At 44.8% G+C, this 17,329-nt stretch overlaps 2 protein-coding genes across 2 annotated transcripts; both read left to right on the top strand.

The window, feature by feature from the left end:
* Positions 1-139: 139 nt before the first annotated feature.
* On the top strand, positions 140-4,122 carry BJ212DRAFT_1299062 (uncharacterized protein; the record flags this gene model as incomplete). The annotated part of the gene is made up of 7 exons (XM_041332786.1): positions 140-1,117; positions 1,171-1,287; positions 1,375-1,482; positions 1,561-1,704; positions 1,765-2,201; positions 2,244-2,398; positions 2,447-4,122. The coding sequence occupies 7 exons, from the start codon at positions 140-142 to the stop codon at positions 4,120-4,122; spliced, it is 3,615 nt and encodes a 1,204-aa protein (XP_041193746.1).
* Positions 4,123-14,440: 10,318 nt separating this feature from the next.
* On the top strand, positions 14,441-14,985 carry BJ212DRAFT_1299063 (uncharacterized protein; the record flags this gene model as incomplete). The annotated part of the gene is made up of 3 exons (XM_041332787.1): positions 14,441-14,698; positions 14,753-14,875; positions 14,926-14,985. The coding sequence occupies 3 exons, from the start codon at positions 14,441-14,443 to the stop codon at positions 14,983-14,985; spliced, it is 441 nt and encodes a 146-aa protein (XP_041193747.1).
* Between the last annotated feature and the right edge of the window lie 2,344 nt (positions 14,986-17,329).

Genomic DNA, 17,329 nt, shown 5'->3' on the forward strand with positions numbered 1-17,329 from the left:
CACTTGAATCCCTCGGCTGGATTTACGTCCACGTACGTCGCCTGTCGAGATCATCGAATGTACTCACCTTGTCGTTAAACAGTAGTACGCTGTTCTATTGCATCTTACAATCGTCACAATCTATCATCGATCCTTGTCAATGAGTCATCAACGGGTTATGATTGAGGATGCTTGGGAGAAGCTGTCCCGTGTCTCCGTCAAGGGCGCTGAGTATGACTCTCGTGAACGCCAGCCCCATCCGAGACGGCTGGAAGGGTCCTGGATAGATCTTACCAACTGCATCCACGCATTATTAGGCCACCGAGAGAAGAGCCAACTTATTTGGCTTCATGGGGCAGCGGGAGTCGGAAAGTCTGCTGTTGCGTTCAATATAGCTGAAAGAATGAGGATAAAAGAGCGCACGGATATCGAAAAGCGGCTCGCAGGATCTTTCGTTTTTTCGCGCAAACACACGAAACGGTCTACGACTGGATATTTTTTTGCGACACTCGCCTACCAGCTAGCGAGCATTTCAAGCTATTCTGGCTTCAAGGAGCTCGCGACAGGATCCATCCTAGAGAATCCCGCGCTTCTAGACCCCGACAAGTCTCTTCGCGACCAGATGGAGGCGCTCTTTCTTCGACCTCTTCGGAGACTTCGGTACAGATTGGGCAACTGTCCCCCTTTGGTGTTCGTTGTTGATGCCCTTCATGAATGTACATCCAAAGCTGAGCTTGCCGATCTCATCACCCTGTTAACTGAAGTGCTTCGCGAACCTCAATTGCCCGTGATGCACATCCTGCTCACGAGTAATTCGCAAACCCATATCCGTGAAGCTTTTCAGAACGCAGAGGCGCGCCCCCTGCTGTCTGAGATACGGGCGAGTACTTCTGGCGATATTCTCGCTATGGACGTGGCATCCCTGGATTCTCGCGTAACTGGAAACTTGCCACACATCCTCGCTATAAACACGGAACCCCGTAACGCGTGCATAACTGGGGACTTGCTAATCGCTGAAGAGCTGTTAATGCAAGAGATTCGAGGCAGCGGTGTTAACAACTATCAGTCTTACGCAAATCGGTCATTTGTTATGGCGCGGAAAAATGACTGGGACCATGCACTTCAAGACGCACTTGAGGTGCGATTTGTTGATCCATCATGGATCCCCTGCTAATTTTCATGGTGGGGCAGTCCGTCAGTCTTCACCCCTCGTTGACAGGTTATATCTCCAAGGGCATTGCCCTGTGCGGAAAGAATAACTTGCAGGATGCGATAAGGGCATTTGACCTCGCATCCTGTTCACGAAAAGTGATTCAGAGACCACTCTTCTTCTCTTGATTAAGGCAAGGACACCAATTTCTTCTCGCATACTCATTGTTTCAACACAGCCCTCAGGCTGTTGCGCTTTTCAACGGAAATCAGCATGAGGACGCAATGCTGCGGGTCCAAGAGTTGGGTGCTATTTGTCCCAAGACCGACACTCTTGCGTGTCGTGTCGTAGAAGTGAGTTTTATGTGTTTTGCGACTTCTGCCGAACCCAGGTTCATGCGTGACACGAATTTTCTTAACTCTGCACACCAGGCATATCTATGCGTCCTCCTGGGTACCAATGCCTTAGACGGCGGGCGTCACAGCGAAGCTGCTGACCACTTCACCGCAGCTGTCAAGGCCAGCGCATTCACGTCGCAGATGGACATTTATTCTAAATACCAAGACTTTGTGGTGGTGCGTGAGCGCGATACAACCGTGATTTTTTGTTCATGCCTAACGGCGTGCTTTATCTAGCTCTTCGGGTGGGACCTCGAGTCCTTGTGGAAAAATGCAAACCAGAGAAAGTGCGATGCACTCCTTCGTGCAGGCAGGCTTGGAGAAGCAGTCGAATCGCACCGATACATGATGGAGATAAGTGACGAGGCAATGAAGGCGAGCTGCCTTGAATGGTCTACTGGCAAGTCTTCGTTAATATCGCCCGGGCTATCATCCTCACGCGCATGTAAATTAGCTTTCATGCGAAAATGCAACGCGCTCTATGCTGCCAATGGAGTTGTTGAACTTGCTACGAGTGGAGATGCTGCCTTTGCTGAGAAGGACTACGACCGGGCCATTGAACTTTACTCGGCGGCGATCGAGCTGGACTCTGCAACCGATACCATCTTTGCAAACCGAAGTAAGGCGAGGTTGTTGAAATGCTATGGGAGGATGCACTTCTCGATGCGGAAAAGGTGCGGCGGCATCTGTTTCACAATAAGCTATGCTTACTTCAGACATGGACAGGTCATCGAACTCAACCCTTCGGCTTATCTTGGATACCAGCTGAAGCACGAGGCGCTTCATGGGGCGCAATGTTATGACGAAGCCGTCGAGGCTTTCCAAATCATGTTGCTAAAACTCGATGAGGCTCCCGACCCGCAAATACAAAGTAAGCCCCGAATAACGCACGTATCAAAATACCTGACTCTTCGTCCAGAGCTATACCAACACTGTATCAGTCCATTTGAAGCGGAAAATGCTATTCGACAAGTTCTACATGCTCACCTTGACAATGCCCCACTTCGTCTAATCAATACATCCGATGGGTGGTTATGTGATCGAGAGGCCCAGACACATGCTTTTAAGACGAGCGCAGAATACAAGGAGCTGTTGGCATCTATAATCAAGAATGCAGAAGTCCAATTGGAGCACATCCAAGACGTGGTGGCCAAGTACTTTCGTTGGGTCATGCTATCACATAGGTGGGGAGAAAAGGAGCCGCTGCTGCACGACATCCAAGACAAGGTCGTGTACGAGTTGGATCCAGTTGACAGCACCACGAAGTTGCAGTCATTCTGCGAAATCACTCGTGACGCGGGTTTCTATGGGCGTGGATGGACACGTGCTGCATCGACCAGAAAACAATGTCGAGCTCCAAAAATCGGTCAACTCCATGTTTGTTTGGTATCACAACTCAGCACTCACAATCGTCTATCTATCGGACGTTCTTACTTCATCCAATCTTGTACGTTGGCCAGGAGTGCTTGGAATAAGAGAGGATGGACGGTCCAAGAATTCTTGGCTCCTAAAGTCATTCTTTTCTATCGCCAGGATTGGACCCTATACGGCGACTACCACTCTACCAACCACAAGGAGTCTACGGCGATCATGCAGGAGTTGGGAGATGCTACAGGCATAGATTTACGGTCCCTCGTCGCCTTCCGTCCAGGGACGAGAAGCCCCCGAGAGAAACTCCAATGGGCATCGACGCGTATCACCACATTGCAGGAAGACATCGCATACTCATTATTTGGCATCTTCGGCGTCCACCTACCCGTAATGTATGGCGAGAACAAACGAAACGCGCTCGGGCGGCTCTTGCAGGAGATTGTTGCTCATTCGGGCGACGTCAGTGTGCTCGACTGGGTCGGGAAGTCATCCGAATTCAATAGCTGTTTGCCAGCGGAGATCACTTCATATCAAGCCCCGCCATGGTCGCCATCTCTTTCCGAAGATGATATTCAGACGTCTGTCTCATCGCTGCAAGATGCTGTGGTTGTAGAGATGGCTTTAGGATTGTACCGTGAGCTTGGCTCCTTGAGGGCTGCTCGTTTCGCGCACCGCCGGCTGCATCTACCTTGCATCGCATTCCTCGTCACCGGAGTCACAGAGAAGCCTGGTCAAAACCAGGGGGCCAGTTTCACGTATCAAGTCAACGCCCAAGGGCTTCATGACTTGTCGATCACCACGGAAGACAGGCTGACCCAGTTTTGGCCTGGGAGACCGGCTCTGCAAACATTCTATCTTGTTCGTCCATGGAATCGTGATCTTCTGGAGCTGCCCGACTTTACGAAGCTTCCCGGCCATGCAGAGCCTCCCCCTTCTCTAGACATCTCGCAGAGCATGGAAGAATATTGTACCTCACCTGGATCTCCGTCAGACGATATTGTCCCTGTGCCCCTCGGGGGAAAGGGGACGCTTGATTCGGAGTCTCACTCACGAGCATTGCGACTGTTTGTTCGCCTTGGACGTCCGTTTAGCGCACTCTTGCTAGCACAGCAACGCGGTGGAGAATACAAGAGAGTTGCGTCAGATCGTGTTATCGTTGCACAAGTCAAAGACATTGCGTCTATTCGCGATGTTATAGATGTCAGGACACTAGAGATATTGTAGTGTATATATTGTGGATGAAGGATACCTAACCCTGTGTTATATGTATTCACCTACAATGGTACCGTGCATCCGTAACTTGACAGGAAATCCAGACCATCTTGAGATGTGATACGTACCAAGGTGTTCGAATTCGTAGGGTCCCTCCGCCCTGGGGGTCCTTTTATACTTGTACAATCGACCCCGTGAGAATAATAGCACATACTGGCAGCTCCGAACACGCTTATTCCTAGCATGTTTCGTGGCCATCGACTTAGTCTTTTTTATTTCATTTTGCGTTGGCAAATGACTGCTAATCCTATGTGATCTGCTGTTAATGCATGATGTTCTTCGACTCGTATTACAGACGTCTATCTTGACCAGTCTTAGCCACACGGCGGTCAGTGTGACAGGATAGAAATCTGTTGCAAGTTCGAACCTGCTCAACAATCTTTTTCCTTTTGTTGCGCCTTGAACATTCACTCCTCGATGGATCCTTCAAGGTCTGTCTCAAGTAGTTATAGCCAACTGGCGCTGGAGCAGATTAGAAATCTTGGGTGAAAATCTGCTGACACATGTCCTATCACACCTTGATGTTTACTCATGGACAACTGTACTTCGGAGGTTCATCTCAACTTGGAAGCATACTGGCTAAAGTGATTACACCTGAGGCAGGACAGGATCTGCCTGTGGGACAGATTCGCATCATATCCACAGAAATATTTTACATTTGTGATAGAATCTGTACTGTGATGATATTGAATATCAAATTTTACATATGTTTGTGATATGACATTTGGGCAAATTGGGGGGACAATATCCTAAATCTAATGGCATCTCATATCCAAACTGTGAAATAAAATTTGTTTTACTCTGAGATATGTGCCATATATAGAATTTGTTAAGGTTGTACTCAAAGGGTAACTGGATCGGAAGGGCTTCGGCCTCAGCTCGTGTGCTGTGCCCCTTACCTGAGTATTGCCCCTTATTTCAGGAAGGCAAGACTAGCGCATGTGGAAGGTCAGATGAGTAGTGTAACAGATCCGGATGACTTCCGGATGAGGGATAAGTATCACAGGGCTAATCTGGATGAGTCCAGACTAGAAACTAACGGTAATGGACTGTTGGGGACAGAGGCGGATATGGATAGACTATAGGAATCAATCCTAAGTCTCGGAGGGTGATGAGAGTAGAGGTACTCAAGTCTGGAGGACAGGAATGAGCAGAACTAAGATGATATTCGAACTGAGGTACTACAGAAAGTTACAGGAGGTTATATACTATAGGTATCTAACGGAATGATCAATCAGCAGAGTCCGAGGCTATGTACGAAGCATGTGGATAGTCTATTGGTAAGTAGAAACGGATCACAAATCATGAAACAGAAATGAAACATAGGTAGTGGATAAGGGAGCAGGACGGATATACAGATAACCAAAATACCGGAGTTAGGGGGTTACCAAAAGGGGACGAGTGCTGGTTGTGGATTCAGATGAGTTGTGGACCAGATGAGTGGACAGGTTGAATGACGAGATGTTGGAGGGAGATAAGATGCGGATAGGATCAGAGATAAGATGTGGATCTGAGAAGAGATAAGGGTTGGATCTGAGATCTGGATATGCGGATATGACAGAATTTAAGCATGAATATGGTGGCTGATCAATTTTAATTACAAATTTTAAATATGAACCCTATACATATTTGGTATGGAGCTTTCTTATTGGTCAGTCATCAAACAAATTCAGAATAATACAATCCGGATCTGCACATACAAAATATTGGGTGACTTCCCATAGGCAAAATAATCTGGATTATCATATACTGGACTTTGAAAAACATTTTCCAAGTTACACAATCAGATATTCTGTACAAAAAACCAAACCATAGATCAATGGAATATCATGGATGATATTTTATATCAATATCAAGCATTGCAAAACAAGATAGAAACAGAAGTAATCAACAATGAAGAATCTGCACTCATTGTTGCAGCTACTGTACTGGTGGGAATCAAGCTGACTCAACAAGAGCGCATTGACAGATGTCAACCATGATGACAATACCTTTGCTGTGCACAGCTCCTTCCAAATCCACAGATGAATACCCCATGGCAAGCGCTATTTGTGAGCCAGAATGATCAAGCCTTCATTACGACTATGGGCTTTGATGTGGAGACATTCACCTTCATACTCACCTCTGGCTTTGTGAAACATTGGTACCATGCACCCATTCCTTGTGATGATATCAGTCAGTATGCTAATCCCTGTGTCGAACAACAATCTCTTGATGTCAGAGGTGCCCTTGGCCTTGTATTACACTACCTAAATTCTACAATGCATCAAATTAGTCTGCAACAGATTTTTGCGCTCATCCCAACAATGGTATCACAGTACCTTTCATTTGGCCTGCACATACTCCTCCTCACTCTGCACAACATGACTGATGTCATACCATTGTCCCTTGGCAAGCACTGAGTGCTAGTGTGAGGCTCAGATGTTTGGCTCATCACAAAGCGGCCAAACCAGTGCCTATAGAAAGAAGGTAAGTATGCAAGTTCTGTGAGCCTATACAAGTTTGTACAAACCTGTACAACTCTGTACAGGCACCCAGTAATTTGCTGATGTATATGAGGGATTCGTGAAGTATTGAATGGTGCTGAAGTGGTAGTATTGAAGTTTGAACGGTGCTGGATGACAGAGGGTAAGATTATGTCAGCAGATATTGCTGGTGTGAGTGGTCCTGAAAAGGCAAGTTTGAGTTTATTCTCATTAGAATAATCTGCAGGGGTAGACCCTTAATGGATTTCAAATGGTGATGAGATGTCACCCAGCATCACAGCACACCTTCCTAATACGTGAAATTATATTATATTCTACATTATTTTTGCCTATGGGAAGTCACCCATTATTGTCATAATTTCAATATGAGCATGGATCTAGTGCTAAAACAAAGGCTTCCTTTCAAAATTTAAATATTGTTGTCTATGTATTCTTCATTTGGAGATAAATCTGGTAGGGAATCAGTTTTGACCACAGATTTTACATTTGTGTATTATTTGTTTAGGTTCAACATTGCACAATAGATGTAAGATACTTTACAAATATGTTCCACTGTTAAGAACCATGTTGCTCAAAGGAGGAGAGAGACTGACTCAGAGGGGCTTGGCCTCAGCTCATACGCTGTGCCCCTTACCCAAGTATGTGCCCTTCATTTCATATGAGGTCCGATGATGGTCTGATGAAGTCTGGAGGACTTCCAGAGGCTGGCTACTCTGCTGGAGAGTGCTAGAGGACTTCCGGAGGAGTGCGGGAAATGTCCGGAGGAGTGCAGGAGAGTTCTGGAGGAACACAGGAAGTGCTCAGGAGAGTTTCCACTGCAGGGTAATACTTCTACAGGAAACAGGATGGAAGGATAGGAGGTCTGAAGGTCCAGAGGACAGGAGGACAGGAGGACAGGAGGACAGGAGGACAGGAGGACAGGATGACAGAGGACAGAAGGACAGGAGGATAGGATGTCCAAGGGTTAGGAGGGCAGAACGTCCAAAGGACAGGATGCCTGGAGGTATGAGGGACAGGAGGTCCAGAGGTCCAGAAGGAATAGGGGCTACATTGGACTTCGTCTGATGTAGAAACAAACAGAGGTAGACTACCCTAAGGTAGAGTTGGAGAGACAAGGGTTGGACCTAAGTCCAGAAAGAGGGTAAGTGCTGGAAAGGCGGAGCTCTGGCCTAGGGAATCAATCCCTAGGCCTGATGGGTAGGACAGACTTAGGTGGACCAAAGTCCAAGAGAGGATTGGGCAAGTCTAAGTTGATATTCAAACTAAGGAACTACAGGAGTATCTACAGGGGTTATATACTGAACAGTATCTGAGGGGATCAGTAAGCAAAGGAGCAAGGCTATGTACGAGCATGTGGAAACACATTAGTAAGTAAGACAGAACATAACTAAATGAACTCGGAGATGAAGACTCATACAAGGATCAATAAGCAAGACAGAAGAAGAGGTAACCGAAAGCCATTAAGCAGAGAATGCCTAAATGGGGATAGGCGCAGGATATCGGACAGAGGGTGGGAATAGGTCTGGAGCTAATATCTGGAGATCTGGGGATCTGGAAGACAAGGTGGATACAGGACCAGGATATGAGAAGGTGGATAGAGTCCAGAATCCAAGATGAGGTGAAGTCTGAATGTCTTGCTGGATGGAGTGTACATAGGGTGGATGGGACAGGGGGTTATGGTTCAGGCTAGCAGTGGAGATCCGATGGTCTGGAGCTCAGGGGTAAATCTGGAGTGTAGTCAATCCTGCTGAGGTGTGGAGCACACAGCGGAAGGGGATCTGGGAATGAGTTGGATATGAAGTGTGGTCCGGATGTAGGCTTGGAAGGCGTGGGAATATGATGGAACGTGGGTCTGGATTGTGGGATATGACATCCACATATTATCCTCCAGCCAATCTGGCAATGTCTCTGGTGTTACCATGACAGAATCAAAATCTGTTTCTCTTGGATTGTGCAGGTTCAAAACCTGTCAATGACATGCCCAAATTTTTCTCTCTCAGAACACCTTGACATTCACTCATGGATGGTTTCATCACAGGTTGTTCTAACTGGTCATAGCTAAGTGGCTACCACAACAGAATTGAAATCTGTTTCTCTTGGACTATGCAAGTTCAAAACTTGCCATTCAACAGATTGTTTTTATTTGAACATGCCCTGAAGATTCACTCATGGATGATTTCCTCAGAGGTTCATCTCAACATCATCCTGGCCAAAGTGGTCACCATGACAGAGTCTAAATTTGTCTCTTGGACTGTGCCAGTGCAGGTTTGAAACCCGCTGATGATGAGGCTTTTTGTGCTATTGCAACATGTCTTAAAGATTCACTCATGGATGGTTTCATTGGAGGTTCATCTTAACTAGTCTTGTAGCCAGGTGATTCCCACAATATCAAACAGGATCAAGATCTGTCAAACCTGTTGACAACAAGGTTTTTTTCCCTATTGTAACACATTTGGACATTTACTCATGGATGGTTTTGTCGGATGTTCATCTCAACTCATCTTAGCAAGTGGTTGCTGCAACAGAATTAAAATCTGTTCCTCTTTGGTTGCCTAGGTTCAAAACCTGCTGGATAATGTCTTTTTCTATAAAAACACACCTTAACAATTGACTTGTGAGTTGTTTCATCAGGTATCCATCTGACCAGTCTTAGCCAAGCAGTTACCCCAACAGAGTCAAAATCCATTTCACTTGGAGTTGATTTGAAACCTACTGACAATATTTTTGTGGCATATAGATCCTTGGATGTCCATTTTAACTAGGCCCAGTCATTGCGCCAAAACCTCTTTATGTGACAATACTCTGTTCATGAAAGGGAATTCATCCATCACTTGCAAGTGTTTGAGAAGATGATTTGATGAGAATGCAATGCCGAAAACTTAAACACCATTCATGTGCTGTAGGTGCTGATCCCATCAAGCTTGTTCACTGTTCATCACTCTCAATACTTACAATCTCATCTGACCAAGTGAAACCAACCTTTGTGAGTCAATTGTGTTATGGCTACCACTAAACATGCACTGTTTAAGCTTCCTGGTGTGATGATCATACTGGCACTAGGCATGTATGATCATAGCATGGTTCTTCTCACCTTCAGGAAAGGAGATAAAGCATGGATCATTAAATCCATATATATCGACCCATCCACTCTTACTCTGGTCCAGTCCTAGGAATCCACCCTCCCATGTCCTATCCATGTCCACCTATCTCCACTGGTGTGTTATTTTTCCCAAATGTCATTGCTAAATGAGCTGCAGGTCTTATTACACATCTACTCACGTTCCGCAGTGCATAATGTCTTATTACCTATAGACTCATTGTGTGCTTGCTAACTATGCTACAATTCTCACCTATGCATTCCAGACATTCATGTGCTACAATATAAATGACTGCAGTACATACAATTGAGTAGTTCCTTTTCCCCTGGACTCAGCTCTATAGGAGAGTTGTTCTCACATTATTTTCATGGACCTTGTGCAATCCATCTATTTTTCTCTTTCTTGAAAATCCTGCACAATTTGACCACTCTGAAGTTCTGTACTGCTATGATCTTACCCTTAAACTCTTTCAAGAATAACTGACCCATGTCCGGTAGTTTAGTGCTGTTCTTTACTTGTGCTATATCCCTTGTGACTGGCCGCTCCATAGAGTGTGGTTGATTTTGTGCGCATTACATCTGCTGCACCAGCATCTGACATCCAATATGCTTGCATGTATCTTCCAACAGTTCATCCTGCTGGAGGTGAGGACTTTGGACTATGGGGGAAACTAAAGCAAGACCTGGATGTGAGACAGAACTCAACCCTAAGGACAGCTACTGAGAGAAGGTCCTCAAAATGACTGAGGGAGACTCTGAAACTGAATGGGCACTATAGGATGTGTGAAGTGCGAATACTGGAAGAAGTGCAAAGAAGATGCGCACGAAAGCATGCTGATGTGATAGAAAGCAAGAGCATGCATGATGGGGGTCTAAAGCATAGGTGCTAGAGCTATCTGGAAATGAAATCCAGTGGAGAGAGAATTGAGCTGACTAGAGGTGATCATGTCTATGAAGGTAGTGTGCAAGTTCCAATTCTTAGTGCTTTCAAACTGGCTCAAATGTGCAAACTACTGCTACTACACAGAGGTGGGAGGTACTAGGATCCAGTACTCTAAAAAAACTCTCAGTCCCCTCTCTATATTGGGCACTAGGTGACACTTGTAGTGTGGAGGCAAAGCGAGTAGGTAGTGATATCTGTATGTAATAATGTTTTAAGCATGTGTCATATGCCATTCTGGACCCTCAACTCTAAATCCATTTCTCCAGATATCTGGATCTGAGATCCAGATCTCAAATGATCTGATCTATCTTTATCTTCCTTCTTGAATCCAAACCCTATATCAGTGCACAACCCCATTTAGACTTCCCCTGTCTCTGGACTCTGGTTAACCATGTTTCCCTTCTGATTATTGATCTGTTACATATATTTCATTTCTGGTGTTCATTATTTGTGATCCATCCTACTTACTAATAGACTTTGCATATGCTTCGTACATAGCCTTTATGTTTGCTGATTGATCCCTATATGATACCTACAGTATATAAACCTCCTGTAACTCTCAGAAATACTCCAGTTTGAATATCATCTTAGTTCCTGCTCATTCCTGTGTCCTCTGGACTCGAGACAAGTCTCTTGTCATATTCTGAGTCTTAGGATTGCATCCTAGACTACATTTCTGACTCTACCTTAAGGTGGTCTATCCTCTGTTAGTTTCTAGTCCAGATTTTGTCTGGATTAGTCTTATCCGCTTGCCCAAGTAACATCCAGACATCCATCAGGTTTATCTCACATTTCAGATCCGGATATCTGTTGTCTGCCCTAGTCAAATCCCAGAAACTCCGGACAACTGTTCTAGCCCCCGGAAATTAAGGGCACATACTTGGGAAAGGGGCACAGCATACGAGCTGAGGCCAAGCCCTTGTGATCCAACCCCCTTGAGCATGCAACCTTAACAGTGTGTGCTTGCACATTTATAGCACTATAATTGGCCCGGAAGGTATGTCAGAGCAATAAGAGTGTGATAAAAACACACCAGTGAACTTTAGTGAGGACATGGACAGGTGGACGGACTGTAGTGGAGGACCTAGAGTGGGCATGCAGGACGTGCAAGTGTGTTCATGTGCACATGGTGGTTGCGCATCAGTGTGCAATAGTGCAAGTGTCTTATCCAGAGGATCAGAACCGGAGTATCAGTGGAAAGGGGTGGTATATTGTCCAGTAGTGGCAATATACAGTGGCTCAAAAAACTGTCCACATGTTTTGACATTTTTCACTATCTATGATATTGTGTGAGAACGAACAAATGCATCAAGGACATGCTTATACCACATTGTAGTATGGCTTCAGGGCTTTCATTTGAGCCCTACACTGTGGGAATCGGTGGAGATATGGTGGAGATACAAGGCTCACAAAATGGTGACTCATGCAGACAGTTTTTTGACTCAAGTATTTTACAATAATAACCAGGTATTCTAGTATTTTGTATGACCTCCCTTGGCTTTAATTACTGCCTCTATCCTTCTAGGCATACTCTCAATTAATTTCTGGCAATTCTCAGCTGTGATCTTCTCCCATTCCACTGCTACTCTCTCCCAAAGCTCCCATACTCCTTTAGGGGGGTTTTCATATGCTTGAAGCTTTTTCTTGAGTGTTCCCCAGAGATATTCAATGACATTGATATCAGGAGACTGTGCTGGCCAGTCAAGGACATTGATGTTATGTTCTTCAAACCATTCCTTAGCTCTTCTGGATGTGTGCTTGGGATCATTATCCTGTTGGAAAATGATATCTTCTTCATCAATCCCTGATTCTGCCAAGCTAGGCAGCAAGTGGTCATTTAAAATGTCCACATACTGCTCAGCATTCATCTTCCCCTCAACCTCAGCAAGCATTCCCACACCATTCCATCCCATACAGCCCCATACCATTAAAGAACCTCCTCCAAACTTGACAGTCCCATTAACCTCTCTGTCTGTTAGGCCATCTCCCTTCTTTTTCCATACATATACCTTCCCATCTGACCCAATCCTATTGATTTTGGTCTCATCTGACCATATAACATGCTTCCAGTCCTCTACAGTCCAGTGTTGATGAGCTAAGGCAAAGGCTAGTCTTCTCTGCCTATGTTTGATGGAGAGAAGAGGCTTTTTCTTCTTTGTTACTGCCTTGAGATGAGCTGCCTTGAGAACATTCCTCACAGTTTGTGAAGAGACAGGGGTAGTGATGGTGGAATTGATATAATGGGTGGCTTGGACAGCATTATCAGCCTTTCCTGTAGTGATATGTTGGATAATAGCCCTTTTGTCAGTAGAGGTAAGCTTGGATGGACGTCTTCCACAAGAGTTTTCCTTGTCTGGGTGGCTTTCTTTGATAAACTTGGCCACAGTGGACTTGCATACTCCAGTTCTAGAGGAAATTTGGCGAGCAGAGAGGCCAGCATAAGACAGAGAGAGGATATTATCTCTTTGAGCAGAGGAGATGGCTTTCATGGTGATTATGACTATGATACATGAGATATTCTGGTTTATATAGTTAGATATAGTCATAAAATAACATAATGACACCACTTCATAATTTATATAATAGTGGCATGATTTTTGTGGTGTCATAAATAATGATTTATATAGTTTTAATATACACTCAAAAAACTGTCCACATGAGTCATCATTTTATAAGCCTTATGTCTCCACCATATCTCCACCGATTCCCACGGTGTAGGGTTCAAATGAAAGCCCTGAAGCCATACTACAATGTGGTATAAGCATGTCCTTGACACATTTGTTCGTTCTCACACAATATCATAGATAGTGAAAAATGTCAAAACATGTGGACAGTTTTTTGAGCCACTGTAGAGGAGCAAGTCTCTACACCACTCTTGTGATACTAACATCAGTCGATTCTTGCCCACACTCATGGTCAATTCTTAGGCATAGAAATTCAAAGGTATACATACAGTCTGCATTCAAGTTTCTTAGGCTGACATAGGTTATAACTCCTTTGCTCACTTACTTCCCTCACACATAATTGAAGGAAGTGCTTCAATAGCAGTCCTCTTGGGCCAATCAATTAACTCGCACCTCTTAGGATAAGTAGTGCTAGTTGCTAACCGCCTAGTATCAATTACTTCTTCACACCGGCTCACTAAAGTGATGTAAACTTGGGAGTGGCTGAATTATCCTTTTGCAGTTACTGGCAAAGATTTCCTTCTGGGTGGTTGCTCCTGTGAAGATGAAAGCACCTTTAAATTGTTCAAGTCTAAATGTTGTATTATCCGACCAGTGACCTCTCCAATTGTATGGCATGTAGACACACATCATGTTATCAAGATTTCCAAACTCTCAGGCACATGAGCTTCCACAGAGGACCCAGGAGAGTGTCAGAATGCTTGTGGAGGTGGTAGTGCCGAGAGGCTTTCCATTGTAGACTCTTTTCATGTGATTTCAAATCCTAAGATCCACCAGTGACATGTACAGGGTGGACACATGATGAGCAATTCATGTTGCGCTACAAGTCTTCCCCTATAGTCACGTGCTTATCAAAATGGTAAGCAAAGTACTAAGACTCTGTTCAGGATCACGATTTCGGCCAACTTCAACAAATTTCAAGAAATAAAAAACAAGATTAAGTAAGCATGCCAATGTGCCATGTGCCCCAGTCATGGTGTGATGTCTTCTTATCAATACAATCATGCCCTTGACACAATGCTCATCAGTATTGTGATATTCTCTCCATTTTCACCCAACCATGGCCAAAGGAAAAGGTAAAAAGAGGGAAGCAAATGATAGTCAGGAAACTGCCACAGCAGCTAGAGACCACTGCATATGGTCTCTTGATGATGAAAAGAAGCTAGTTGAATATGCAGTTCAACACCATGCCAAAGGGGGTGATGGTATGAACTTCACCAAATCTTTCTGGGTTAGTGCTGCTACAGAGATGGCAACATGCCCATGTCCTGAAGATGCTCCCAAGACACCTGAAGCCTGCCAATCCAAATGGACTTGGGTAAGTATTGTTTCATTGATATATATGCTGTTACTGATATTAATGTATATCTAGATCAAAAAGATGTATCAGGTGGTTGACAAAATTGCTAACCATGCCTCTGGTCTATCATTCCACTCAGAATTGGGAGCAAACATCACTGCAGAATCTGAGACTATGTGGGTGGGCTTTGTTAAGGTATTTTTTTATCCATCTCCCCTGCTCTATCACACTAATAATTCATGCAGCATAACCTCTCAGTGAAGCCTTTGAGAAACAAAGGATGGGCACACAATGAGGTGCTGTGAGGCATTATTCTGACACATACAAGCAGCTAGGTTGGCTTCCATGTCAGCACCAGCCTAACTACAAACATGTTGACCCCCACAGCAACTGGTAGCGATATTGCTACTACTGCCAATGCTTCTCCTGATGTCATGTTGTTGCTGGAGAATGTGCTCAATCAAGTTGGGTTCCATGATCTCAATGACAATGACATGCACTGTAGGGAATGAGAATCCTCTAGGTGTATATTGTGCATATTTCAACCCATGATGATTGGTATAGTGTATGACTCACCATCTATGACTTTCCTGCGAAATGCGCCAGAGGCACGATGCTTTTCTGCACTATGCGACGCATTCCCGCACATGCACTGAGTGTGCTCTTCCCACACTCAGTCGCCTTATGTCGCACAGCATCTGGGAGCATCCATCCATCGTCCAACCAGTTCCCTAGTGAGTCCTTTCTTGTTTATTTTCATTATCAGACCATATTCAGTACTTGTATGGCATTATTTCATCATGGACCCTGTCCTTATCTCACTTACATACATAGAGCACTCCCTATTCGCTTCCAAGCCCTGGGAGTGCGCCTAGGCACAGCTTACCTGTTGCCTAGGAAGTTTTCATACAGGGACCACCACCACAGAATATAGCTACCACCATCCAGTAGTCATCTAGCAGTTAGAATCCATCATGAGTTAGCATCTATCAGAGTCATCGCCCTAGTCCTCAGCTCAGTCTATTATCACCAGTCATCCCTCAGCAGTTTTAGTTCATGCCTTCACGCCTTCTACCAGTCTTTTACACGTTCACGCACTGCGTGTGCCATATTCCCACGCTTCGCGCACCTATGCGCTTGACATTCCCATGCACGCGCCCCCAGTGCACTTCACCAGAGTTGACCTGGTGTCACTTCATGGATATTTGCTTTCCTTGCTTCCCTTAAGGGTCAAACATATCACCTGGCACACTTCAACCAACATCTAGAGAGTCAGTAGCCTTCCTCTCACCCCAGAGGTAGAGGCATCTTTCTTTCTTTAGCTCTGCAAGCCAGCAGAGTTGTTGAACCTTCAGCGCACCACTCCAATACCAAATGATCTCCCACCTGTCCCTGCATCTATCCTACCTGCCATGTCACAAGGCTTCAATGCAGCCTTTTGTTGCCCCCTTGATTTCCACACCTGGCTCATCAACTGCAGTGAAGCATAAAGCTGATGGGGACAACAGTGATCAACATGGGTCCCACCCTCCACATTCTTCAAAAGCCAAGAGTGCAGCAGGGTCATCAAAATCACAGCATCTCACCCTGCCACTTGCTTTGGAAGGGTTGGGTGATAAAGTGGCCAGTGGTATAGCCTCCACAACATCAGTACTTAATGATATTGTTGCAGCCCACATTGTGGGACCTGTTCCATTCTGCAAGCAGCACACTATGCTTCAAGTGCAAAAGGAGATGGATTTGGATGACTATGATGCTGTGGCAATGATTAACCTTTTCCAATATGACATCACTATTGCTAATGCTTACAATAACATCACATGAGATGGCATTTGCAAGATTTTTTTAGTGCAGCACCTGTGGGAGGCAAGGAGAGTGCAGGCAAATGAACAGGAATTGCTGTGATACCTACTGCTGTAATACCTTCACATTGAAATTTTTTTTTGATGTTGTTGAAGCACTTGTTATCCACATGCAATACAATATTTTGAGTTGGCAGTGAAGGTACATTGTACATTGAAAGAAAAACAACAGCAAAAAATGACAGAACTAATTACATTCAGTTTGCACCAGGTGGCAAAGATGCTCCTCTACAGCACCATTCCACAAGGTAATCATCCCACATTGCATTAGCAATCTCATCTCAAACATCATGTGCATGAATGCATGCTGCTTCAGTGGGAGGTCCATTGGCGAGTGTGCTACTATTATAATCAGTGCTTCACTCACCTGACTCCATGTCACAATAGTCCAATAATTTGTCTGGGTCATAGATGCAGATGACATTGTGTACCAGACACAATGCCGGTGGGATGCAAGCTTGTGTGTCAGAACTATACTCAGGAGGGAGCTGAAGTATGTGAAAGTGATTTTTCAGGACACTGAAAATATGCTTGATGACATTGCAGAGCTGCATGTGGTGTAGGTTATATAATTCCTGAGCATTGCAAGGCCTGCAAAAATGTGTAAGTACTGTGCCAGGGTGATAAGTCAGGTCACTGCAACATACACCTAATTTGCATGGCCCCATTCAGCAAGGTGGTAGTTGTTATGAACTAGGATAGTCATGACGTCAACAGCTCGATAAGAGTGTCAGTTGAAGTTGAATCAAGACCTTACAAATGTAAGGGTCATAAGACAAAGCAAAGA

The sequence above is a fragment of the Suillus subaureus genome, assembly GCF_016647635.1.
Source record: "Suillus subaureus strain MN1 chromosome Unknown BJ212scaffold_13, whole genome shotgun sequence".
Taxonomy (NCBI): Eukaryota; Fungi; Basidiomycota; class Agaricomycetes; order Boletales; family Suillaceae; genus Suillus; species Suillus subaureus.